Genomic DNA, 26,331 nt, shown 5'->3' on the forward strand with positions numbered 1-26,331 from the left:
AAAGTGATCAGAGAGTTGGAGCAGCTCTGCTATGAGGCCAGGCTGAGGGAGCTGGGGTTGTGCAGCCTGGAGAGGTAGAAGGCTCCAGGGAGACCTAATAGAAGCCTGCCAGTACCTGAAGGAGGCTACAAGAAGGCTGCAGAGGGACTGTTTGCAAAGGGCTGCAGGGACAGGATGAGAGTCAGTGGTTTGAAATGAGAGCAGAGCAGATTGAGATTGGATGTGAGGAACAAGTTCTGCACCAGGAGGCTGCTGGAACACTGCAACAGGTTGCCCAGGGAGGTGGTTGAAGCCACATACCTGGGGATATTCAAGATGAGGCTGGACAGGGCTCTGGGCAACCTGATCTGGTTGTGGATGTCAGATTGGAGTGGATGAGCTTTGGAGATCCCTTCCAACCCAACCTATTCTATTCTGTAAGAACAGCTTAGAAAGTTTCAGTTTATCCTCAGTCATCTTCTCTTGAGTTGTAAAGGGACAGAGCAATAAAGAAATAGATCTTGGCTCATGTGCAATCTAGAGGGAGCTTGCTGCAGAGTTCAGGAAAAACAAGGTTGTCTGTAAAAAGCTGCTGCAATTCTGAGCTACCTCCTGGCCTGGCTAATACTGGAGCAATAGAATCATGGAATCAAGAAGGTTGGAAAAGACCTCAGAGATCATCAAGTCCAACCTACCACTCAACATCTCAGGATTGCTAAACCATGCCACATCCAGTCTCTACTTAAACACCTCCAGGGATGGGGACTCCACCACCTCCCTGGGCAGCACATCCCAATGGCCAACAACTCTCTCTGGGAAGAACTTTCTCCTCACCTCCAGCCTAAACCTCCCCTGGCACAGCTTGAGACTGTGTCCTCTTGTTCTGGTGCTGCTTGCCTGGGAGAAGAGGCCAGCCCCTACCTGGCTACAACCTCCCTGCAGGGAGTTGTAGAGAGAGCAATACTTCAGTTAATCAACCACATGACTGAAGCAAAAGGGCCTAATGCAGATGGAACAAAGATGGTGAGATTTCAAGCAGCTGCGAAGATAGCCAAATATTCTGATGCTGATCCTGGGAGGTAAATCTTTAAAGGCTGGGCATGAATAAATGATTGTAGGAGAACCATTAAAATGCTGAGCCAGCACCAGAACAAGAGGACACAGTCTCAAGCTGCGCCAGGGGAGGCTTAGGCTGGCGGTTAGGAGGAAATTCTGCACAGAGAGAGTGAGTGCCCATTGGAATGGGCTGCCTGGGGAGGTGGTGGAGTCACCATCATTGGTGGTGTTCAGGTGGAGACTTGATAGTATGCTTGGTTGCATGGTTTAGTTGATTAGGTGGTGTTGGATGATAGGTTGGACTTGATGATCTTGAAGGTCTCTTCCAACCTGGTTTAGTCTATCCTGTTCCATCCTATCCTATTCCATCCTATCCTATTCCATCCTATCCTATTCCATCCTATCCTATTCCATCCTATCCTATTCCATCCTATCCTATCCTATGGGAAGGCATTGAAGGCCTTTCATTATAAAAAGCCCCAACCAACCAATAATGAATAAAGGTGATCCCTTGTGTTTCCATTCAGTAATGTGTTATTGCAGCCATCAGTCTCTGGGGAGCACAGCTGGGAGTAGGAAAGCATCCTGAATTTACTGCTGAATTGAGAGCATTTTGATGTTCAACTCAATAATGTGAATTTCCTGTATCCTTTTTTTTCCTCCTTTATTGTTTGTCGTGGGGTTTCTTGCAATTCAAACGTTTTTGGATGGATTGATAGGTAAATAAAATAGGGGGAAATGTGAACTGCTGAGTTCACCAGGAACCGATGTAGGATTGGCAGGGAGTGGCCTGAGAGCAGCCCTGAAGACAAGGCTGTGGGGGTGCTGGTGGAGGAGAAGCTCAACAGGAGCCAGCAGTGAGCACTTGCAGCCCAGAGAGCCAAGCAGAGCCTGGGCTGCAGCAAGAGAAGCATAGCCAGCAGGGCCAGGGAGGGGATTCTCCCCCTCTGCTCCACTCTGCTGAGACCACAGCTGGAGCTCTGTGCCCAGTTCTGAAGCCTCTGTTACAGAAAGGATCTGGAGGTGCTGGAAAGTGTCCAGAGAAGGACCATGAGGATGAGCAGAGGGCTGGAGCTGCTCTGCTATGAGGACAGACTGAGAGAGTTGGGGTTGTTCAGTCTGGAGAAGAAAAGGCTCTGAGGACACCTAATTGTGGCCTTCCAGTATCTGCAGGGGGCTACAAGAAAGCTGGGGAGGGACATTTTAGGGTGTCAAGGAGTGATAGGACTGGGGGGATGGAACAAAACTAGAAGTGGGGAGATTTAGATTGGATGTTAGGAAGAAGTTGTTCCCCATGAGGGTGGTGAGACACTGGCACAGGTTGCCCAGGGAGGTGGTGACAGCCTCATGCCTGGAGGTTTTTGCAGCCAGGCTGGATGTGGCTGTGAGCAACCTGCTGTAGTGTGAGGTGTCCCTGCCCATGGTAGGGGGCTTGGGACTGTCTGATCCTTGAGGTCCCTTCCAACCCTAACAATTGTGTGAGTGTCTTTCCTTATTTTTATTGCAATGCAGTCTGGATTGGTATGTGAAAATAAAAGGCAGGGGGGATGGAAAAAGTGAGCTGCTGAGTGGTGGAGGTTTGTGTTTGTTGGTTGGTTACTTTTTTTCTTGCAATCCAAACCTTTTGGGGTGGATTGCTTTGTAAAACAGGATAAGGGAAAGATGTGAGCTGCTGAGTGCCTTCTGCAGCCTGGTCGTGGTAATTATCAAGTGTGTGAGATATAGCAGAGCTGTAAATGGGGGAAAGTGCAGCCTGGGCTTTCCTTCCCCCCCCTCCTTTTCCTCTCTGCCTGGTTAGCATTCTGCAAAGCACACCCCTGAAAACAAACTACCTGCTGTGGTGACATTTTCCATTCATTTGGAGCAGGTCTGAGTAACTTCACTCGATTCACAATGCTCAATTTCTCCTGCCTGGGTGTAAGATGATGAGGAACCAGGCCCAGGTTGGCAAGTAATAGAGCTTGCAGGGTTTTCAAAGCCTGGGTACATGCAGAGTGAATAAATATTACATCTTCATGAGAGTCCTCACTGACCAAACCTGGAACCAGGAGAAACAGGTTCAGATCCCACTGAAGGTAGTGGCTGGCCAAGGGAGATGCAGGGAAGCAGCAAATTACTAGGAGAAAGTCCAGCTGATCAGGGCTTGTGCTATAAATTAGGTTTTAATTAAGTAATTTCTCATTTCTAACATCATTAAAAATAGCAACAGCAGTAGGATAGAATCAGAGAATGCATTGGGTTGGAAGGGAACTCAGAGATCATCTAGTTCCAGCCCCCTGCCACGGGCAGGTACACCTTCCACTAGACCAGGTTGCTCAAGGTCTCATCCAACCTGGCCTTGAACACCCTCAGGCAGGAGGCAGCCACAGCCTCCCTGGGCAACCTTTTTCCAGAGTCTCACCACCCTGGCACTGAAGAACTTCTTCCTCAGCTCCAGTCTGACTCTGCTCTGTCTCAGCTTCAAACCATTCCCCCTTGTCATGTCTCCAGACACCCTCAGGAAAAGCCTCCCTGCAGCCTTCCTGCAGGATCCCTTCAGGTACTGGAAGGCTGCTCTGAGGTTTCCCCAGAGCCTTCTCCTCTCCAGGCTGAGCACCCCCAGCTCCCTCAGCCTGGCCTCACAGCAGAGCTGCTCCAGCCCTGGGATTATCTTTGTGGCCTCCTCTGGCCTCACTCCAGCAGCTCTGTGTCCTTCTAATGGTGGAGACACCAGAACTGGAGGCAGGATTGGAGGTGAGGTCTCAGCAGAGCAGATCTTTGAAAGACAACCTAGTATCTCATTTTCTACATATGTTAACTTTTTTTTTTACCTGCTGAAAGGCAAGAGAGTGCATAACAATATAAGTGACTTAGTATAGATGCCCCTGCTTTCCATATTTCATCATATTGTTGCCTCCCACATTTCAACTCAAATCCTTTTTCCTTCTGTATTTCAACTCAAATCCTTTTCCCTTCCTCCCTTCCTCCCTTCCTCCCTTCCTCCCTTCCTCCCTTCCTCCCTTCCTCCCTTCCTCCCTTCCTCCCTTCCTCCCTTCCTCCCTTCCTCCCTTCCTCCCTTCCTCCCTTCCTCCCTTCCTCCCTTCCTCCCTTCCTCCCTTCCTCCCTTCCTCCCTTCCTCCCTTCCTCCCTTCCTCCCTTCCTCCCTCCCTCCCTTCCTCCCTCCCTCCCTTCCTCCCTCCCTCCCTTCCTCCCTCCCTCCCTCCCTCCCTCCCTCCCTCCCCCCCTCTTTCCTCCCTCCCCCCCTCTTCCCTCCCTCCCCCCCTCTTCCCTCCCTCCCCCCCTCTTCCCTCCCTCCCCCCCTCTTCCCTCCCTCCCCCCTCTTCCCTCCCTCCCCCCTCTTTCCTCCCTCCCCCCCTCTTCCCTCCCTCCCCCTCTCTTCCCTCCCTCCCCCTCTCTTCCCTCCCTCCCCCTCTCTTCCCTCCCTCCCCCTCTCTTCCCTCCCTCCCCCTCTCTTCCCTCCCTCCCCCTCTCTTCCCTCCCTCCCCCTCTCTTCCCTCCCTCTCTTCCCTCCCTCCTAAATCCTTTTTCCTTCCTTCTATATTTCACCCCCAAACCTTTTTCCTTCCATATTTCAGTTGAAACCCTTTTTCCTTCCTCCCATATTTCATCCCAACCCCTTTTCCCTCCCCTGTTTCACCTCCTATTAGCACCCTCTCCATGTTTCCACCAGTCATAGGGCATCTTTCTCTCCCTCTTCATGAATATAGCTTAGTTCAGATCTTAATTCACTCCCGTGAAAGAAATTACTCCATTCACTTTGCAACCAGTCAAAGCTCTTCTATACTGTTTTGGAGAGCCAAGAAAGGACTTTGTATGGGCCCAGGATTTACGTAGGAAGTAGGCAAAGACTGTTTTAAGAGCGTTTTCCACATTTCCTAAGGAGAGGTTCCCATGGAGATCTAATTCAGCTAATAGCTATGTTACCATTTTGGCCAGCTGCCTGCCTGGTGAGAAAATATCATTTTCAGGGGTTCCCATAGCAAGCCATAGCTTGAATCTGTACTGCAGAGGGCTGATAGTCAGCGGTGCCCTGAAGCTCCGTGTCCTGCCAGCACAGCGGCGCTGGGAGAACAAGCGCTGCCTTGTCAGCCCTGGGTGCCCCGCTGCAGCCGAGCAAGGGCTGGAGGAGACGGGGAGAAGGCAGTGCTCCTGGGGTTTGCCCTCTTTCCACTGCCGCAGGGTTTGCTGTAAACAAGCAAACAAAACCCCACAACTGCAGACCTGGTTCGGGTGTTGGTGTTTTGGGGGTTGTTGTAATGCATCTTCCCCTCTTTTTTTTTTCTGTCGTCGTTTTTGATCTCCAGCCCTGCAAAAGAGCAGACCAAACCAAAACGCACACCAGGACAAAAACAACACCACCCAAACAGCTCAACCCCCACAGTCCTTTGAAGGTGATTAAAGGATTATTTTATACATATAAAAGGTAATTCCTCAGTGAAAGAGAAACAGGAAGCCCTGGTGTCTCGATTCGGTTCCAAATTGCGCTTCCAAGTCAACACAGACTCTGCCATCTAGTGCCCAGAAGAAATTGTAGCTGGCCAGCTGCGAGTGTGATGCTGGGAAACCTCAAGAGCTGCTGCTGCCCTGTGTCGTATCCCTGCCTTTGGGGGAGAAGCTTTACAATGGGCTACAAAGGCATTCAGCCTGCAGGAGACCTTCTCAAGCTCCTGGGGGTCTGTGATGATTGAGATGGGTTGGGATCGGTTAATAGCTCCATCCCAAAAATTAACCAGGCAGGCTCTTGATTTATTTCTGGAGTTCTTTCTTCATTTCCCCCTCTGCAGCTCCTCCTTCCCCTGGAGCTTCCATCAGCATTTTGCAGGATTTCTGGGGAGGACATTCTTGTGTTGGCACAGAGGATGCTGTGCTGCTGCACCCGAGGGGGGTTGCATCGCTGCACCTTCTGGCTGCAAGTCCTTTCGTATTCATTCCAGAGTCAAGAGGCATGGAATGGAATGGAATGGAATGGAATGAAATGGAATGGAATGGAATGGAATGGAAGAGAATTAACCAGGTTGGAAAAGACCTTTGAGAAATGTATTTGGCTGTTTCCAGCTCAGGAGTGGGTCGGATAATGCAATCCTAGGATGGTTTATGTTAGACTGGACCTCAGAGATCATCTGCTCCACCCTCCCTGCTGTGGGCAGGGATGCCTCTCAGTTAGACTGGGTTTCCCAAGGCCTCATCCAACTGACCTTGAATACTCCCAGGCAGCAGGCATTCACAACCTCCCTGGGCAGCCTTTTTCCAGAGTCTTACCACCCTCATGCTGAAGAATTTCTTCCTCAGCTCCAGTCTAACACTGCTGTGCCTCAGCTTCAAACCATTCCCTCTTGTCCTGTCTCTAGACACCCTCAGCAGAAGCCTCCCTGCAGCCTTCCTGCAGGATCCCTTCAGGTCCTGGCAGGCAGCTCTGAGGTCCCCCTGGAGCCTTCTCTTCTCCAGGCTGAGCACCCCCAGCTCCCTCAGCTTGGCCTCACAGCAGAGCTGCTCCAGCCCTGGGATCATCTTCGTGGCCTCCTCTGGCCTCACTCCAGCATCTCTGTGTCTTTCTGGTGCTGGGGACACCAGAACTGGAGGCAGGATTGGAGGTGAGGTCTCAGCAGAGCAGAGTCAAGGGGCAGCATCCCCTCTCCTGCCCTGCTGTCTAGTAGGAAACACTCTGTTACAGTGCTGTGGATGAGAGAAGGAAATGATCCCTTTGGGGAAGCTGCTTCTTGCTCTGAAGTTTCTGATCAGCCTTCAGGGAGCTGCTCACCCTCTCACCTCCTAGCAGTTCAGTACAAGCTGAGGATGCTCAGCAGCTCTCAGAGATCCCTTTGCATTTCACATGCCCTGAAGGGATAAGCACAAAGGCCTCAGAATCCTTTCCCTTTAGTCCAGCAGTTCCCTCACACTGTTGTAAGCACCCAGTACGCCAGGAAAGGCTTCTTCAATTGATGCCAGCGAGCCCTCAGCCACCAGCAGCACAGCTCTTAGTAGGTGCTACCCCTCTAACCAGATCACTGCATTTACACTGTCAAGTCCCCACCAAATGTGACATAAAAACAGGCATCAGAGGCAAACCAGCATGGTTTATGATCTCACCTGATGACTAGGAGAGGTATGGAGCTGGCTGACAAATATCATTGAGCAGCCCAGGCATAAAATCTCTGCTTTTAACTTTAATGCTTCTCCACTCATTAAAAAGAAGGGGGTGGGGGTTGGGGGGGAAAAAGCCTGGCTGGTGGTGAGTAGAACCTTGCAAAGCTGCTGGGGGTGGGGTGGGGTGTGGAGTTTCTTTCCTTTCTGTGTTGCTCAGTCTTCCTACCTTTGCATTTTTCAACTGTTAACAGCTGGGTTTTTTTGCTTTGTTTTTGTTTTATTCTTTGTTCCTACAGACAGCACATGGCACCTCTCTTCTCTCCTATTAAACCCCCAAACTGCACACCTCCACTGGCTGCAAGATTTTTAACTCCTTAATAAAGCTAAAAAGGTTGCTCAATAGGGATTAAAAAAAACCCATATCTATAAATCCCTCTAACTTGACATAAAATGACATAAAAAGAAATGAAGGTAAAGCCATAATGGGATGGGAGTTGTTGTAACTAACTTTGGAATGTCAGAATTTCTTCCTTGGGATAGTTGTTTTTTTTTCCCCACTCCTAGAAAGCTTGGAAGTCTGTGGCAAGAGCTATGTGTTAAATGGGATGATTAAATCACATCCACCTCGAGATATATTCATTGCTAAAATACTTGGGTTTGGTGAGACACTGGCACAGGTTGCCCGGGGAGGTGGTGGAAGCCTCATCCCTGGAGGGTTTTAACAGCCAGGCAGGCTGGATGTGGCTGTGTGCAACCTGCTGTAGTGCGAGGTGTCCCTGCCCATGGCAGGGGGGTTGGAACTGGCTGAGCCTTGAGGTCCCTTCCAACCCTGACAGTTCTCTGATTGATCAGTGTGGGTGTGGATCTGCTGTGCTCCAGCCCAGGGGAGAAGGAATAACCAAACTGTTGCACTGCCAAAGGACCGCTGGCAGCGAGATGAATTCTTTTTATCAGCTCCCTAAAGCTCAGGTTTTGTAGCAGAACTGTTTGGATTATGTTATGATCTGTTGTTAAGTCGTGGCCTGCTTAAAATGATCCAGTCAAGGTTCCTCGTAATGCTGTTTGTTATCTGCATGTTGAGGTATTGATGAGTTTTCTTCTCCTGCAGGTAGATTATAGGATTAGCAATGCAATAGAGAGCTTTAAAGGCCTTTCATGTTTCCAGGTCTAACTTAAGAGTCCTGTTGTGGGGATTTCTGGCTTCACAGGTTGCATTGGGTTGGAAGGGAGCCTCAAAGGTCTTCTTGTCCAACCCTGCTGCAAGCAGCAGGGACAGCTCCAGCTAGATCAGGCTGCCCAGGGCCACATCCAGTCTGATCTTCAACATCCCCAGCAATGGGACCTCAACCCCATCCTTGGGCACCCTGTTCCAGTATTTCCCCACCCTCATGGTGTAGAACTTCCTCCTGATGTCCAGCCTAAGTCTGTTTTCAAACCATTGCCTCTCATCCTACCAATTCAAGCCCTTCCAAACAGTCCCTCCACAGCCTTCCCATAGGTCCCTTTCAGATATTAAAATGTAGCTTGGAGGTCTCCCTGGAGCCTTCTCCTCTGCAGGCTGAACAGCCTCAGCTCTTTCAGCCTGTCCTCATGGCAGAGGTGCTCCAGCCCTCTGATTCATAGATTCATAAAATGGTTTGGGTTGGAAGGGACCATAAAGATCATCCAATTCCAACCCCCCTGCCATGGGCAGGGACACCTCCTACCAGCCCAGGTTGCTCAAGACCTCATCCAGCCTGGCCTTGAACACCTCCAGGGAGGGCTCACAACCTTCCTGGGCAGCCTGTTCTGGTGTCTTAAGGCTTTATTCAACCTCAAGGCCTCAATAAACACATCCCAGGATTCCAGGTATTGTGCATTTTAACATCTCCAGGGAAGGAGCATGCACAGCCTCCCTGGGCAGCCTGTTGCAGTGTCAGACCATGCTCCTGTCTGCTGCTGAAAAGGTTAATTGTTCTTTGTTTAATGAAGCAATCTGATTAAAGTCAATATTTGAGGTAAAAGCAGAGAAGGACTGGAGACAAAAAGACTCCAGGGGGACCTTAGAAATGCTTTCCAATACCTGCAGGAAGGCTGCAGAGGGACTTTTCCTGAGGGTGTCTGCAGACAAGACAAGGGGGAATGGTTTGGAGCTGAGGCAGAGCAGGGTTAGACTGGAGCTGAGGAAGAAGTTCTTCAGTACAAGGGTAGTGAGACTCTGGAATAGGTTGCCCAGGGAGGCTGTGGCTGCCTCCTTCCTGGGGGTGTTCAAGGCCAGGTTGGATGAGACCTTGAGCAGCCTGGTCCAGTGGATATGTCCACAGCAGGGAACTAGATGATCTCTGAGGTCCCTTCCAACCCAATTCCATTCTCTGATTCTATCCTACTGCTGTTGCTGAGGAAGAAGTTCTTCAGTAGGAGGATGGTGGGACTCTGGCACAGGCTGCCCAGGGAGGTTGTGGATGCCTCCTCCTTGGGGCTGTTCAAGGTCAGAATGGATGAGACCTTAGGCCATGGCAGGGAGAATCTCTGAGGTCCCTTCTACCCTAAGCCATTCTATGACTGTCCTGCTTCTCCAAACAGAAAATTAGGGAAGCCATCAGCAAAAAAATTCTGGTCAGAAACTGATGCCCACAAAAATATTTTCTGGGTTAGAAAAAGTAATTTTTGACACCAAGAACTAGGCAAGAAGAGTGAGGATGGACAAAAAGAAATCCATTCCTCAGAATCCCACCTCAAACATCCATTATTATATCCCAGGCTTTAGGTCTTAAATCACATTGGCTTGACCTTGTAGGACCCTCTGTGCTAGCTACTGTCTAGGGCGGGATGGCTCCTATCCCCTTTCCCACACCACCAGCTCCTTAAACCTGCCGTGCCACTTAGTTATCCTGGCCTGCATCAGGAACAGTGTGGCCAGCAGGAGCAGGGAAGTCATTGTGCCCTGTGCTCAGCACTGGTTAGGCCACACCTTGAGTCCTGTGTCCAGTTCTGGGCCCCTCAGTTTAGGAAAGATGTTGAGTTGCTGGAAGGTGTCCAGAGAAGGGCAAGAAAGCTGGGGAGGGGTCTGGAGCACAGCCCTGTGAGGAGAGGCTGAGGAAGCTGGGGTTGCTTAGCCTGGACAAGAGGAGACTCAGGGGAGACCACCTTGCTGTCTGCAACTCCCTGCAGGGAGGTTGTAGCCAGGAGGGGATTGATCTCTTCTCCCAGGCAACCAGCCCCAGAACAAGAGGACACAGTCTCAAGCTGCACCAGGGGAGGTTTAGACTGGAGGTGAGGAGAAAGTTCTTCCCAGAGAGAGTTGTTAACCATTGGGATGTGCTGCCCAGGGAGGTGGTGGAGTCCCCATCCCTGGAGGTGTTCAAGAGGGGATTGGCTGTGGCACTTGGTGCCACGGTTTGGTAGTCATGAGGTGTTGGGTGACAGGTTGGACTTGATCATCTCTGAGGTCTTTTCCAACCTTGTTGATTCTGTGATTCTATGATTTAGATCAAAGGGTTAAAAATGCTTTTCCAGCCCAGGAAGTGGAGTGAAAAATGGATAACTGGTACATCTCCTACATTCATTCTTAAGCCAGGATCTGAGAATGGAAGAAAGTTTTGTTCTCTTTAGCATTTCTTGCAAACTGTGGCAGCCACTGAAGAGACTTTGTCATGAAGTGCTTCATCAAAATGCATGGCTGTGGAGCTGCTTAGATTAAACACTTCTGAGAGTACTGTGTGTACCTTTTAGGCAGAACCTGGACACTTCTGAGCCCATTACAGAAATGTATTTGGCCCTTCTCTTTTTTTTTTCCTTCTTCTTTTCCTGATGAGGCCTGAATTTGAATGAGCCTTGAAAGTCCTCCCCCATGCCAGCCCACTCTGCATTTCTTCTCCCTGGTTGCTGTCCTCATGGTGGTGTTTGGTTAAATGTCTCAGCTGAGGCTGAAAATGAGAGCACTGAAAGAAGAAAAAGTCTGATTCCCTTTTTATTCATTATTTGGACAGAACTCACCAATCTATTTTCCCCCCCCCTCTTTGTTATCAAACCTTTACCTTTAATCTGTATTCATGTATTTGCTATATAAATGCTTCATGTATCAGAGGTGGGTTGAAAAGTGCATCTCAAAGACCATCAAGCAAGAGTTGAAGGTGTAAATTGAAAATGTCTTGGTGTTAAGTGGGGGGGGGGGGGGGGAGGGGGAAAAGATATGAAAAAGTTGAGGCATGATGAGATCCTGCATCAATAATTTGTGTTTTAAATGCTTGGTGATACTCATGAGTAAGTCCAGCGCTCTGAACAGGCCCTAAACTACAACCTAACCTCCCAGGCTTTCTTTTGCCTCCTCACCAGAGCTGTCCCTGTCCTGCACCCAGCATGGGATGTTGCAGGATAGGGACCAGAGAATTCACCTCCACCCTGTATGCCTCTGGAAATCCTTCTTCTAAGCAAAGGTCTCCCTATTTCTGCACTCTCTTTGTAAGCTCAAAAATAGAATGAAGTCTTCTGCAGGAATGGTGCCACGTCCTCTAAAGTGCCTGGCAGCCAGGCAGCAAACTCAGAGCAAGTTTCTTCCATAGATTCAGAGAATGGTTTGGGTTGGAAGGGACCTTCAAGATCATCCAGTTCCAAACCGCTGCCATGGGCAGGGACACCTTCCACTGGACCAGGCTGCTCAAGGCCTCATCCAACCTGCCCCTGGAGGTGGCATCCACAACATCCTGGGCAACCTGTTCCAGTGTCTCACCACCCTCCCTGTAAAGAACTTTTTCCTCATCTCCAGTCTCAATCTCCCCTCCTCGAACTTCAATCCATTCCCTCTCCTTCTGTCACTACAAGCCCTGTAAAAAGTTCCTCCTAGCTTTCTTTCATTGCTAAGGAAGGTTGAGGAAAGTCTCCTGTCCTTCACTGTGTTCTTAACTGCAGCTTAAGCAGTCATCTCTACCCCATCTTGGGGAAAATTGTGTCACCCAGCTCTGAATTTGCTTGAGAATATTGCTTGGAAAACCTAAATGACAGGAAGGGATCTCCCAGAGAATAAAAAAGCCATCTGAAATCAGGGGAGCTGACTGGCCACAGCAACCCCATGCAGTGCTACAGGCTGGGGGCAGAGTGGCTGGAGAGCAGCCAGGCAGAAAGGGACCTGGGGGTACTGGATGATAGTAGTCTGAACATGAGCCTGCAGTGTGCCCAGGTGGCCAAGAAGGCCAATGGCATCCTGGCCTGCATCAGGAATGCTGTGGCCAGCAGGAGCAGGGAAGTCATTGTGCCCTGTATTCAGCACTGCTTAGGCCACACCTTGAGTCCTGTGTCCAGTTCTGGGCTCCTCAGTTTAGGAAAGATGTTGAGCTGCTGGAAGGTGTCCAGAGAAGGGCAACGAAGCTGGGGAGGGGTCTGGAGCACAGCCCTGTGAGGAGAGGCTGAGGGAGCTGGGGTTGCTTAGCTTGCAGAAGAGGAGGCTCAGGGGAGACCTTCTTGCTCTCTACAACTCCCTGCAGGGAGGTTGTAGCCAGGTGGGGGTTGGTCTCTTCTCCCAGGCAAGCAGCACCAGAACAAGAGGACACAGTCTCAAGCTGTGCCAGGGGAGGTTCAGACTGGATATTAGGAAGAAGTTCTTCCCAGAAAGAGAGATTGGCCACTGGAACGTGCTGCCCAGGGAGGTGCTGGAGTCCCCATCCCTAGAGGTGTTTAGGAGGAGCCCAAATGAGGCACTTGGTGCCATGGTTGAGTTGATTAGATGGTGTTGGGTGACAGGTTGGACTCGATGATCTCAAGGGTCTCTTCCAACCTGGTTAATTCTGTTCTAAGAGAGTTGGTTGGGGTTTTTTTTTTGTAGAAGCAGAGGCAGCCAATTTTCTAGCACCCCAATCTATACACATCCATATATTATATCTGTGTGTGGATTGAAGTGTCCTTTCTGTGTGTTTCTGGGACGTGTTCAAAGTGTTGACTCTTCCGTCCTCAAAACACACTTATTTAACATTTTTTTTTTCTCCTAGCAATTTATTTTGCAGATATTCTCTTTGCAATGCAAACCTCATTGCTGTCCTCAGGTGAATAAGGGAATTTATCCTTTTTCAATGAATATTTACCAAAAGAAGCCCAAATTTGGAGCAATAGATCCATGGCGTAGAAAAGAAGCAAAGATCTCTCTGCTGCTAGACCCTTTTAAAGTGGACTTAACCTTTTGTTGTGTCTTGCAACAGAAATCCAAATCTCTTTCAGGATTTATCCAAACAATGTGCCTGGCAAATCCTATTTCTTGGTGGCATTTACACCTTCCACCATTTTTCTGGGGGCATCTTTTGAGGCAGGATGGGAAGCTCAGTGGTCTCTATGGCTGCATGCCTTGGGGCACTAATTTGCAGTTTGCATTTGCAAGGTAAGCTGCCAGCAGAAAGGTGGCTTTAAGTGTTTGCATTCAGATCCCTTCTGCCTCAGCAGTAACTTCATGGGGTTGTGGTTCACAGAATGGGCTCAGGTTGGAAGGGACCTCAGAGGTCATCTACCCCAATCTCCCTACCATGGGAAGGGACACCACTCAGCTAGACTTGGTTGCTCAAGGCCTCATCCAGCCAGACCTTGAACACCCCCAGGGAGGAGGCATCCACAACCTCTCTGGGTATTCCAGAGTCTCACCACCCTGGTACTGAAGAACTTCTTCCAGATCCAGTCTAACTCTGCTCTCCCTAAGCTTCAAACCATTCCCCTTTGTCCTGTCATAGAATCATAGAATGGCCTGGGTTGGAAGGGACCTCCAAAGGTAATCTAGTCCAAGTCCCTCTGTAGTCATGAGAGACATCCTCAACTAGATCAGGTTGCCCTGTCAAGCATCACCTTAGGTGATGAGGTCCTTGCCACCTCCCTGGGCAACCTCCGTGTTTCTGGACACCCTCATGAAAATGAAGGCCACTTGGCTCCCATGCTCTGGGGCCTCCTGTCATTGATTTTGGGGGTACATTTTCCTATTTTAGATGGATTTTCCTATTAAAATCCATGGACTGCCTTATGGGGACTTTTGAAATATAGAGGGCCAAGGTGTAACTTCTAATCTATAACTGAGAGGCTTCAGGAAGGAAACTGCTCCCAAGCCCTTTTTCTACTGGATCCAGCCTGGAAGTGAAGCAGTGACTTGGTTAAATAATCATTCTTTTACATTGCCACCATTCCCAAAGATGACTTTTCCTCTCTGCTGGAGGCAGCAACAGAGTGCAGAAACAGAAGTCCTCTGGAGGAGCAGCAGGCTCTGCCCTAGAACAGCGATGCCTAACCCCGTCCCCATCCTTTTCTGATGCGGTTTTTGGGTTGTTTTCTTTGCACTGATCCCAAAGTCCAGGAACCAAATGTCTGCATTTGAATAATTGGTGGTGGTTTGGGGTTGCTTGGGGTTCCCCCCCTCTGCCCCCCCACTGTGTCATCCAGCTGCTTTACAGTGTGTGTCACCACGTGGGATGTTGGTTGGTAACAAGCAAAGCGGTGGTGGGAAGCCTGCAGCCAGAGCTTTGCAGTGGTCTCTTGCAAAAAAGGGCAACAGACTATAAAGCTGAGGGTAGCAAATTGAAAGTTGATGTTGACTGTCATGATCACTTTGCCTGACTCCTAACCAGCAGAGCCTTCCAGGTAGGTGTAGGAGCATCGTGCATGAGCCGCAGTGATGTGACTGTTGAGAAATGTCTTACCCACAAAAGCTTTCATCAACCTTTATTCTGTCTTTAGAATTTGGAATGATGGGAGATCATACAATTAAAAGTCAGCGACCTCGATCTGTTCATGAGAAAAGGGTCCCTCAGGAACAAGCTGATGCTGCTAAATTTATGGCACAAACTGGTAATACATCAGTTACATTTGTTTCTATTTACTGTCGTTATACCTTTTTAGCCAAACCACTGCATGTTTCCATAATCTTTTGCTGCCTATTTGTCAGTTTTCTGAGCTGAGACTTCTTTTTCTTTCTTTTTTTTTTTTTTTCCCCCCAATTGAACCATGTATTATTATTATTTATTTACTACTTCTTCTTTTTTTTTTTAATCCCACCAGTTAAAGTCCATAAATAAAGTAGCTGAGGAGTGAGGCAGGCGACACCAAAACGTGCACCGTGAAAGGTCCGAAGCGCGGCTTTCATGAGCAGCCTCATGGGTGCAAAGCTTCCTGTGACATAGGAATGCATATTTTTTTTTCCACCCCCCACTTCCCTCCTCAGAGAAGAACAGAGTTTATAAACACACTGAGGTCTAATCCCAGCTTTAGGTATTTATCAAACTTAATTAATTGCTAGGGAGACTTCAATGTGCATCCATTCGACGCTTCCTATCTTCGGCCCAGCGCAAGGCTCTGTTCTCCGCTTTCCAGCTTCCTAATTGCTGGATGAAATTGGCTGTGAGTCGTTTTTAATTGGCTGTGCAAATTATCTGACAGGCTTTCATCTAAAACATATTTGCTGTTTGCATTGGAGGGACTTCATCTTCTTCAGATAAAGGTACCAAAGTGGTGTGGTGCAAAACCTAGAGCTGAAGTAATTAAAAGAGCGAGAAAGAGAATATCCTGGCTACCAGCAGTCACCAGAGCTGCCTTGCAGGTCAGAGATAAAATCCCAGTGATGAGTTGAATTCAGCTCTCCTGCACCAAAATCAATCCCTATTTTTTTTTACCTCAGTGCTGATCTGTGTGTCTGATGGTAAAAGCTGACTCTCCAGCAGTTCCCTGCACACTCCCTCCTAGCAAGTTTCTTCATTGAAAGTCTTCTGCCCCATAACTATTGTATGGACTGGGAAATCTTCTGCCCCACATCTATTGTGTGGATTGGAAAATCTTCTGCCCTCTATCTATTGTATGGATTGGGAAGTTTTCTGCCCCATAACTATTGTATGGATTGGGAAATCTTCTGCCCCCTAACTATTACATGGATTGGGAAATCTTCTGCCCCCTAACTATTGCATGGATTGGGAAGTCCTCTGCCCCAGAATTATTCTATAGATTGGAAAAATCTTTTGCCCCCTAGCTATTGTATGGATTTGAAACAACTGACTCTGTATTCCATAGTTACTAACCTAGACAGTATGCCTGCACCAGTCACACGTAATGCTTCCAGTTTATATTCACTTCAGTTGAAGAGCTCTAGTTGCTTCTAGTTATGTTGCATGTTGACTTCCTTTAGCAGTAGGGTGCTTGACTTAACAGATCTGCAGAGAGCAGTGTATGTCAATACATATAAAGCCCAATCAGTCTAGAGCTGTTTGGTAAAGAATTTAGACAGGGGAGGGGGGGTAAAGAAAACCAATTCTGTTTCCTTCCTATTAATCTCTAGGACTACTTTTATGGCTAACTCCCAGTTGATACCACTGTAAGTGAATGGAAGAAGGGAGCCTAGAACCCTCTTGGTCTCCATGTAGCTTCTGTTTAGGCAAGTGGAACTTACTACTTACATACCTAGCTCAGGCATAGACTCTTAGACTGCTTACTACTTAGAATAACATCTTTGCTTTTATGCTGCTTCTTGAATTCATACAATTACCCCCCCCAAAAAAAAGATATCAGCTAGGTGATCTCTTTCCTCATACAAATCCCCAAACCTCCCCTATTAGCAGCTAAAACTTGCAGCTGGTAATTCCTAGGCATGCACAGTGCAGTGGGAGCTGCACTAGAAATGCAGCCCTTAGCCCCACATCCCTTCACCACCTGCTAGGCTGCGTGTGTGGAGTGGGAGATGAAGGTTCCAAATCCCACAGGCTTGGTGCTCAAGGTCCTGTGAGCTGTACCAGCAAAGCAGATCAATCTGCAGGCCCAGCTGGGAGGAGATCCATGTTTTACACGCCGCAGGTTAACACATTTGTTTTTGTTTCCCAAGTAACACTCTGCTCCTTTTTTGGACATAACTAATTCCCATCTCTTCTTCATTTTGCTTTTCCTTTGTAGTGATCATTGCATCTTTCCTCCACCTCCAATGCATTCATTTCCTAGTGGTGTAATTAATGTGCTGCCTCCTTAAACCGACTCCCAAGGGGTTTATTCTAACCTATTTGTCTCATGAATTTACTCATGTGCTAAGCCTGATGGCCTTTAAAGTAAGAAAGCTGCTGAGTTTTAGGAGGGCTCTTTGGGTTGGTGGGGTTGGGGTTTTTTTAAGCCTTTTCCATGCTTTTATTTTGTGTGATGATGAAACAGATGTCTGTGTGGATGAAGAAGGCAGAGAGAGAGGGGAACAGAGAATCGTCCTGGTGAAACAAAATGAATACTGTTAGAATATTGGCCTTAATCCACCCATTATTTTTGTTGTTGCTGGGAATGGAAGAGTTTTAAGAGATGTGGTGTTAAAATATGCATATCTTTTTTTTTCTTTTCCCTGTGCATCTGTGGGTGATGTGAGGCAGTGAATCATTTTTCTTTTTATCTCTTTAAAAAGACAAACAATAATATTGTGTGAATAATTTATTGTCCTATATTTGTCATTTGATTTTTTTTTTTCCCTGTGTTTGGACTGATCCTTCCCTTAGGTCTTATGGGATTTAGAGAGTATAACACAGGTAAGTGTTGCACATATCAATGAGGCCCTTCTGTACAGTAAGTTCTGTTTCCTCCTATGTGTTGAGCAGCAGGGGGGGAAGAGGCCTTGGTAGCTTGCCAAGAGTTAATTGGGGATGGTAGGTTTAGGGTGAGAGAGAGAGAAAAATGTGGTTCTCAGGGAAGAGAAAAGCTAGAGAAGGGCAAGAAAATGGAGCCCTCTGAAAAAAATTTCAGCCAAGGGAAGAAAACCCAAAAAGAACAGACCAAGAGCCCAGCAGAAGATGTATTGGCTCACTCTGTAGGCCATCTGGGTTTGCTCTGCAATAAATAAAGAAGCCTTTATTTGCTTAAATTCAGGATGGTTCACTGCAGCATGATATGGCTGTGAGGATAATTTCAGGTCAGTAACAAAACCTAGAAAAGGCTCTGCGAAACAAAATCAAATGACAGATTACCAGAAGCAAATAGGGGAGATCAAGTTGGAAGCCAGTAGGGGAGAGATCAAGCTGGAAGTAAATAGGGGAGATGAAGTTGGAAACAAATAGGGGAGATGAAGTTGGAAGCAAATGGGGGAGAGATCAAGTGGGAAGCAAATAGGGGAGATCAAGTTGGAAACAAACAGGGGAGAGATCAGGTTGGAAGCAAATAGAGGTGAGAGAGCAGGTTGGAAGCAAATAGAGGTGAGAGATCAAGTTGGAAACAAATAGGGGAGATCAAGTTGGAAGCAAATGGGGGAGAGATCAAGTTGGAAACAAATAGGGAAGAGATGAAGTTGGAAACAAATAGGGGAGAGATCAGGTTGGAAGCAAATAGGTGAGAAATCAAGTTGGAAACAAAGAGGGGAGATCAAGTTGGAAGCAAATGGGGGAGAGATCAAGTTGGAAACAAATAGGGGAGATCAAGTTGGAAGCAAGTAGGGGAGAGATCAAGTTGGAAACAAATAGAGGAGAGATGAAGTTGGAAACATAGGGGAGATCGAGTTGGAAACAAATAAGTGAGAGATCAAGTTGGAAACATAGGTGAGAGATCACGTTGGAAGCAAATAGAGGAGAGATGAAGTTGGAAACAAACAGGGGAGATCAAATTGGAAGCAAATGGGGGAGATCAAGTTGGAAGCAAATATGGGAGAGATCAAGTTGGAAGTACATAAGGGGATCAAGTTGGAAGCAAATAGGGGAGATCAAGTTGGAAACAACTAGGTGAGAGATCAGGTTGGAAGCAAATAGGGAAGATCAAGTTGGAAACAACTAGGTGAGAGATCAGGTTGGAAACAAATAGGGGAGGTCAAGGTGGAAGCAAATGGGGAGATGTAGCTGGAAGCAAATAGAGGAGATGAAGCTGTTTATTTGCTCTTATTTCACTCTTCTTTATTTTTGCACCATACATGCTGTTACTGTGGAGGATCCTGCTCCCAGCCAACGTTTGAAACCCTTTATCCTTTCTCTATTTTAAAGGCTAGATTGTGGCAGCTGTGAATAGGTAGCCCACATATGCTCAGAGCTTCTACCAATTAACATTCATTCCTATACCCACTCAAGACTAATCTGCTTCCTAGTGTCATGTCCCTGCTACATTTTTTTTCCCCCACCTTCCAAGAGTTAGGAGTTTATCACTTGAAGGCATCTGCAATGATAAATTAGTAATAGTTCATTTCTGTGTTTTATTAGCTCTGCACTGTCACCGTGTCTGTGCTGGGTAATGGATGATTTACACTGAGTTTATCTCTGACTGCTTTACATAATGAGGGACATCTGAAGAAACACAGCTTTCACTTCCCCCCTCCCCCCCCACCCCTGCTGTTTAACCTTTCATTCTAAACCATGTTAACAAAGTCAAACTTCAAACGTGGAGTAAAAGGCAACACGAAAACCCCACAGTCATACAAATATGTTTGCCATGTACAGTGGGCTTTATAGTACAGGATGAGGGAAGGGATTCTGCCCCTCTGCTCTCATGAGACCCCTCCTGGAGTACTGCATTCAGTTCTGGTTGCCTCCAGCAAAATAGGGAAGTGGAGCTGCTGGAGTGGGTCCAGAGGAGGCTACAAAGATGCTCAGGGGGCTGGAGAACCTCCCCTGTGGGGACAGGCTGGGAGAGTGTGGAGTGTTCAGCCTGGAGAAGAGAAGGCTCCAGGGAGACCTTAGGGCAGCCTTCCAGTACCTGAAGGGGGCTACAGGAGAGCTGGGAAGGGACTTTTTACAAGGACTTGGAGTGATAGGACAAAAGGGAATGGATTGAAGCTTGAGGAGGGAAGATTACAAGAGGGATATGGACGTTCTGGAGCGTGTCCAGAGAAGGGCCCCGAGGATGAGCAGAGGGCTGGAGCACCTCTCCTATGGGGACAGACTGAAGGAGTTGGGGCTGTTCAGTCTGGAGAAGAGAAGGCTCTGAGGTGACTTAATTGTGGCCTTCCAGTATCTGAAGGGGGCTACAAGAAGGCTGGGGAGGGACTTCTCAGGATCTCAGGTAGTGACAGGACTAGGGGGAATGGAATGAAGCTGGAGGTGAGGAGATGCAGGCTGGAGGTGAGGAGGAAGTTCTTCCCCATGAGAGTGGTGAAGCCCTGGAATGGGTTGTCCAGGGAGGTGGTTTGGGACGCCGTCCAGGGAGGTGTTTAAGCCCAGGCTGGATGAGGCTCTGGGCAGCCTGATCTAGTGTGAGGTGTCCCTGCCCATGGCAGGGGGGTTGGAAGTGGATGATCCTTGTGGTCCCTTCCAACCCTGACTGATACTATGATTTAGACTGGAGGTCAGGAAGAAATTCTTAACAGTGAGGGTGGTGAGATACTGGAACAGTTTGCCCAGGGAGGCTGTGGATGCTTCTTCCCTGGAGGTGTTCAAGGCTAGGCTGGATGAGGAACTGAGCAGCCTGAGCTGGTGGAAGGTGTCCCTGCCCATGGCAGGGGGGTTGGAACTGGATCATCTTTAATGTCCCTTCCAATCTAAACCATTCTATGAATCTATGACTATTCCATATCTGTTAAGGTCTCCTTATATGTTAGCTCTCTTTACCACATTACATCCTCTAACCTGAACCCAAGCCATGTAAAAACCTAATCAAAATTGCTAAATTCATGTAAGAAAAAAATAAGTTAACACAATAAGCAGGTGGCCAATTTCTCTCTCCTTTCCCTGCCTCCTTCACCTTAGTTCACTCAACTAAAAGAATAACTTGGGTGAATTGTTGCATGTGCAAAAAAAAACAAACCCTCTCCTCATTTTGTCCTTGTTCACAGAAATTATTAGAATTGTGTTCAATTTTAGAAGCAGGAGGATTTGTGTGCTAATTAGAAAGGGTTCTGTCTCATTACTGAATAAGGAGCACTTTTATTTTTACTTCACAGCATTCAATAGCCTCAGAATTGCTTCTTGGAGGACTAGCAGAGACAAGCATCTGGCAAAGGTTTTCGTGCTTGGCCTCTGGAAACCAATAAAAGAGCCAAACCAAAACCCAAACAACCAGAGCTTGGGCAGATGCTTGCTACAAAAGCACAGCTCCAAGAAGTAGTCTATAATTTAAAGCTATCTCTAGGAGAATTGCACCAGGAGCTGCCTGGCTGGCAGATTGTGATCAGTATTTGGAAGACTAGAAAGAGCTACACTGAGATTATTGACATTTCCAGCCAGCTGTTCAAGACTGAAGGGTCACAGATTCATGGAAGGGTTTGGGTTGGAAGGGAACTTAAAGATCATCCACTTGCAACCTCTCTGCTGTGGGCAGGGGGCACTTTTTAAACTAGCCCAGGTTGATCAAGGCCTCATCCAGCCTGCCCTCGAACACCTCCAGGGTGCTCACATCCACAGCTTCCCTGGGGAACCTGTTCCAGAGTCAGACCACGTCCCTGTCTGCTGCTGACAAGATTCACTGCCCCTCTTTGTTTTATGAAGCAAGGCCTCATCCAGCCTGGTTCTGTCATGCCACTGATTTTTAAAGCAGAAAATCCTTATGTTTCAAAATCAGGAGAGCAGTTGGAGGATGTTTTCTGCTGCTTTTTAAGGGAAGGCAACCAGAAATCCACATTTATTTCCTCAGATTGCCCAGTGAGGGATATTCACGTTGTTGTTGAGTTTGCTTTTACTCAAGGGGTCCAGCTTTCTAAACCATACAGTCATAGAATCAGTAAGGTTGGAAAAGACCTCAGAGCCCATCAAGTCCAACCTGTCACCCAACACCTCATGACTACTAAACCATGGCACCAAGTGCCACATCCAATCCCCTCTTGAACACCTCCAGGGATGGGGACTCCACCACCTCCCTGGGCAGCACATTCCAGTGGCCAACAACTCTCTCTGGGAAGAACTTTCTCCTCACCTCCAGCTTAAACCTCCCCTGGCACAGCTTGAGACTGTGTCCTCTCGTTCTGGTGCTGGCTGCCTGGGAGAAGAGACCAACCCCCACCTGGCTATAACCTCCCTGCAGGGAGTTGCAGACAGCAAGAAGGTCTCCCCTGAGCCTCCTCTTCTCCAGGCTAAGCAACCCCAGCTCCCTCAGCCTCTCCTCACAGGGCTGTGCTCCAGACCCCTCCCCAGCCTTGCTGCCCTTCTCTGGACACGTTCAAGAGTCTCAATGTCCTTCTTAAATTGAGAATCCCAGAACTGGACACAGGACTCAAGGTGTAGCCTAACCAGTGCTGAGTACAGGGCAGAATGACTTCCCTGCTCCTGCTGGCCACACTCTTCCTGATGCAGGCCAGGATGCCATTGGCCTTCTTGGCCCCTTGGGCACACTGCTGGCTCATATTCAGCTGCTTCAGGTAGTTGTAGAGAGCAATGAGGTCTCCCCTGAGCCTCTTCTTCTCCAGGCTAAACCATCCCAGCTCCCTCAGCCATGAATGCTACTGGGGAAAGGAATCCCAGAATCGTGGGTCTGGTTGTTCATGGAGACTAAATGTAAGCATTGTTTCCTGAACATGCATGCAAGAAGAGTTTTGTGCACTGCTTGCTTTCAGAAAACATACAAATAGAAATAACACAGTGTGCTGTCTCCCCCCAGCAACAGAAAGAAGCTCTTCCAAGGGAGGGTGTCAATACATCACAGCTGACAGTTGGGAATGTAATGGGATGGGCTGCACGCAGCCATCAGGTCTTTAGCACACCTGTAGGTCAAAGGCAAGGAGCTGATCTCTGCAGTAAATAATCCAAGTTCCCATCCCATCACCAGTTAGGTTAAAATGTGGTAAGCAAAGCACATCCCTCTCCAATGCAGACTGCACATCTCCTCCACTGAAGAAAATTGGAGTTAGAGAAGAGAAAACACCTTGGAGGCTTGGCTTGGGGCCACCCTTACTGGGTAGAGTTCTTTAAAGTATTCTCTAGCCTTCATTCTGCAGCGCTCAGTACAAATACCAAAGGTAAATCCTTTGCTGCTCTGTACCAACAGAGTTGTCTCTGTTCTTTGAGCATCCTGAGTGCAGTGTTAGTTCTGAAGTGTTGAAGGCCTTCTTGTGGCCTTCTAGTATCTGAAGGGGGCTCCAAGAAAGCTGGGGAGGGACTTTGTAGGGTGTCAGGGAGTGACAGGACTGGGGGGAATGGAGCAAAACTAGAAATGGGTAGATTCAGACTGGATGTTAGGAAGAAGTTCTTCCCCATGAGGGTGGTGAGACACTGGCACAGGTTGCCCAGGGAAGTGGTGGAAGCCTCATGCCTGGAGGTTTTGAAGGCCAGGCTGGATGTGAGCAACCTGCTGTAGTGTGAGGTGTCCCTGCCCATGATAGGGGGGTTGGAACTGGCTGATCCTCGAGGTCCCTTCCAACCCTGACAGTTCTATGATTCTCCTGCAGCTGTAAATATGCTCAGCCATCGAAGTGTTTCTCTCTGCCAGGTGTTGTATGACTGCAGCCTTGTAGATGTCTTGGTTTTGGTTTTGGTTTTTTTTTCCCCCCCTCTCCATTGCACATCCTCACAGCTGCTTTGTTTCCCCTCCATCAACTGTTTCGAGCTTGATTTCGGCGCGCTCCTTGCGATCGAGAAGAGCAGCCCAGAACGAGCTTGGGCCGAAGGATTGCCTCCTGAGCACTCATGTCTCTGTTCCTCTCTCTTTGTTGTCTTGAATACAGGTGAATCTGGTGTGGAAGAGTGGGCCCAGTGGAGTACCTGTTCAGTTACTTGTGGTCAAGGGTCGCAGGTGCGAACCAGAACTTGTGTATCACCTTACGGGACACACTGCAGCGGCCCTTTAAGAGAATCAAGGGTTTGCAATAACACTGCCCTCTGTCCAGGTAGTGTTAGCAGCCAATAAATAACATTGTGGATGTATTTATTTATTATTATTATTATTTTTATTATTATTATTATAATTTTGAACTGTGTAATGATAAGACTTTGATAATGTTGTTGTTACTCTAAATGTGATGCTCGTGTAACGACGGGGTGGTTTCATTTTGGATGTGAATTTCGGTCAGAGCAGAGCAGTGTGTGAGAGGTTTGCTTCCAGAGCAGGCAAGAAATGTGGAACAAAAGGCCCTGGCCCAGTTTGAGGCAGATCCTCCCTTTGCCTCCCACCGGGGCCAGGGGAAAGACTAAATGAGACTCAGACAAACAGATTGCAGAAGTGATGGCAAGTTTAAATGGACAAGCAGGGAATGTGTTACAGAAGCTGCAAGCACAGTGCCAAAAGGGATCTCAAAGCATACAGAGTCCCTTATAGGATACCCAGAAACCTCCCAGCGCTCCCTTACTGGGGAGGTGGTGGAGTCACCATCATTGGAGGTGTTCAGGAGGAGAACTGACAGGGTGCTTGGTGCCATGGTTTAGTTGATTAGGTGGTGTTGGGTAATAGATTGGACACGATGATCTTGAAAGTCTCTTCCAACCTGGTCTGGTCTGGTCCTATTCTATTCTATTCTATTCTATTCTATTCTATTCTATTCTATTCTATTCTATTCTATTCTATTCTATTCTATTCTCCCTACCTGAGGGTACACCCAAAACCCCCAGGGCTCTTTCTTCCCCACCTCCCCCGTTAGGCTAATCTCAGCTGGCCAGATCTGAGATTGCCCTCCCCGCTTCTTCTCTTGGCATTAGTCCTAGCCAAGCCTAAGAGGCCTTGAGATAACTCCCCTTCCATTACCAGGTAGGGAGCATCTCCCATGGGAGCAGTGAGGGAAGAAAGAGGAAGTGTGAGACCTTGCAGATGGATTTATAGGGAGGAAGACATGGTGGGTATGGAATATGCAGCTTCCTGTGTCCACCCACTGGGCTGGGCACCCGGGGCACCAGAGGTGCACCCCATATGGCAGCAGCAGGAGGCACCCAGCCCAAACTGCCACAGGGCCTTTCTGGGTGTTTTTGTTTCTTGCAGCTTCATGTTTTGTTTCAAAGTCAGTGCTCTGTGGTTTTTCAGACCCTGTTGCAGTGTGTTCACAGTTTGCATCGAGTTGCAAGGGACCCTCAAAGGTGATCTTGTCCAACCCCCCTGCAGGCAGCAGGGACAGTTCCAGCTAGAGCAGGCTGCCCAGGGACACATCCAGTGTGAGCTTGAATGTCTCTAGGGACAGGGCCTCAACCAGCCTGACTCAGTATTTCCCCACTCTCATTGTGCAGAGCTTCCTCCTGATGTCCAACCTAACCCTGCCCTGCTGCAGTTTCAAACCGTTTGCCCTCATCCTATCCCTACAGGCCCTTCAGATCAGGCCCTCCCCAGCCTGCCTGCAGCTCCCCTTCAGATATTGAATTATTACTAGATTTATATTTAGTTATTATACAGTGCAAGAGAGAGAATATTGTCTGATTTTCAGAAAGCATTTACCAAACACAGATTAGGGAAGAACTCCAAATCACCACTACATGAAGAAGCAAAGACTGATTAACCAGATGGGTTAACACATGGTTTAAGTAACAGGACAAGGAACAGTGGGTGTAAGCTAGAACCCAGGAGGTTCCACCTCGACACAAGGAGAAACTTCTTTGTTTTAAGGTTGACAGAGCCTTGGAGAGGTCGTGGAGTCTCCTTCTCTGGAGACTTTCCAAACCCAGCTGGATGTGTTCCTGTGTGACTTGCCCTAGGTGATCCTGCTCTGGCAGGGGGTTTGGACTGGATGATTTCTAGAAATCCCTTCCAAACCCTAACATTCTGTGACACTGCAGGTCTCTCACTGTTCAGAAGATTCTCTTCTAGGCAGTGGGCCAGGTAATGTCTTCATGGACTTGACTTTACATTGTCCTGGCAAGAAAGGGCAGCACCTTCCCATCAAAGGAAGAAAGATCAGACTGCAAGTAACTCTCTGACACAGGTAAAGGCAACCTGTGTCTGGCATCAGAGTTTTCTTCCTCCTTTTGTCTCAGGGATGTGGACATAGTTGGAGCTCAGCAGTAGCTATACACTGAGGAGAAGTGGGAGGTAGGTTCAAGCTAGAAGGGCACATCTCATGTCTTTAGACTCAGCTCAGCAGATCTGATTCCTTTGGGATGGGCAGCAACAAAGGAAGGCATATTCCCTGTGACCATATTCATTTCCCTCTGCTGTGTCTGACATGCAAAAATTACCCCAACCCCAAATTTAAATGCCTCCCTTCAGATGCACAGATTCCTCAGGTCTTGCTAACATTTGATCCCAAGAGGGTGCTGAGCCACCTTCAGCTGTCTGGGGAAGCTCACTCCCATTCTTAAAGTCAGCTAAGCTGTCATGCAGGGAGAACCCCCTGGACTTCATCTCAGTGAGCAGCAGTCTGTAGAATCAAACTCTCTTCTTGTTGCTGTGTGTTGAAGAGTATCAAACATCAGAGCTGAGGTAGCAACAGGAGTAGCATTCAGG

The 26,331-nt window shown here is 48.1% G+C and overlaps 1 protein-coding gene across 11 annotated transcripts in view; it reads left to right on the plus strand.

Moving 5' to 3' along the window:
* ADGRB3 (adhesion G protein-coupled receptor B3) overlaps positions 1-26,331 on the plus strand; it is a 570,173-nt gene that overhangs the window by 203,223 nt on the left and 340,619 nt on the right. For 8 of the 11 annotated variants that reach the window (XM_054169593.1, XM_054169581.1, XM_054169605.1 and 5 more), the window contains 3 exons: positions 14,797-14,907; positions 17,571-17,600; positions 23,636-23,797. In XM_054169593.1, the coding sequence (XP_054025568.1) occupies positions 14,797-14,907; positions 17,571-17,600; positions 23,636-23,797 (303 nt within the window). The remainder of the gene's footprint in view (positions 1-14,796; positions 14,908-17,570; positions 17,601-23,635; positions 23,798-26,331) is intronic. The other 3 variants (XM_054169611.1, XM_054169632.1, XM_054169626.1) reach the window with 2 other exon arrangements.

Source organism: Dryobates pubescens, chromosome 2 (genome assembly GCF_014839835.1).
Source record: "Dryobates pubescens isolate bDryPub1 chromosome 2, bDryPub1.pri, whole genome shotgun sequence".
Taxonomy (NCBI): Eukaryota; Metazoa; Chordata; class Aves; order Piciformes; family Picidae; genus Dryobates; species Dryobates pubescens.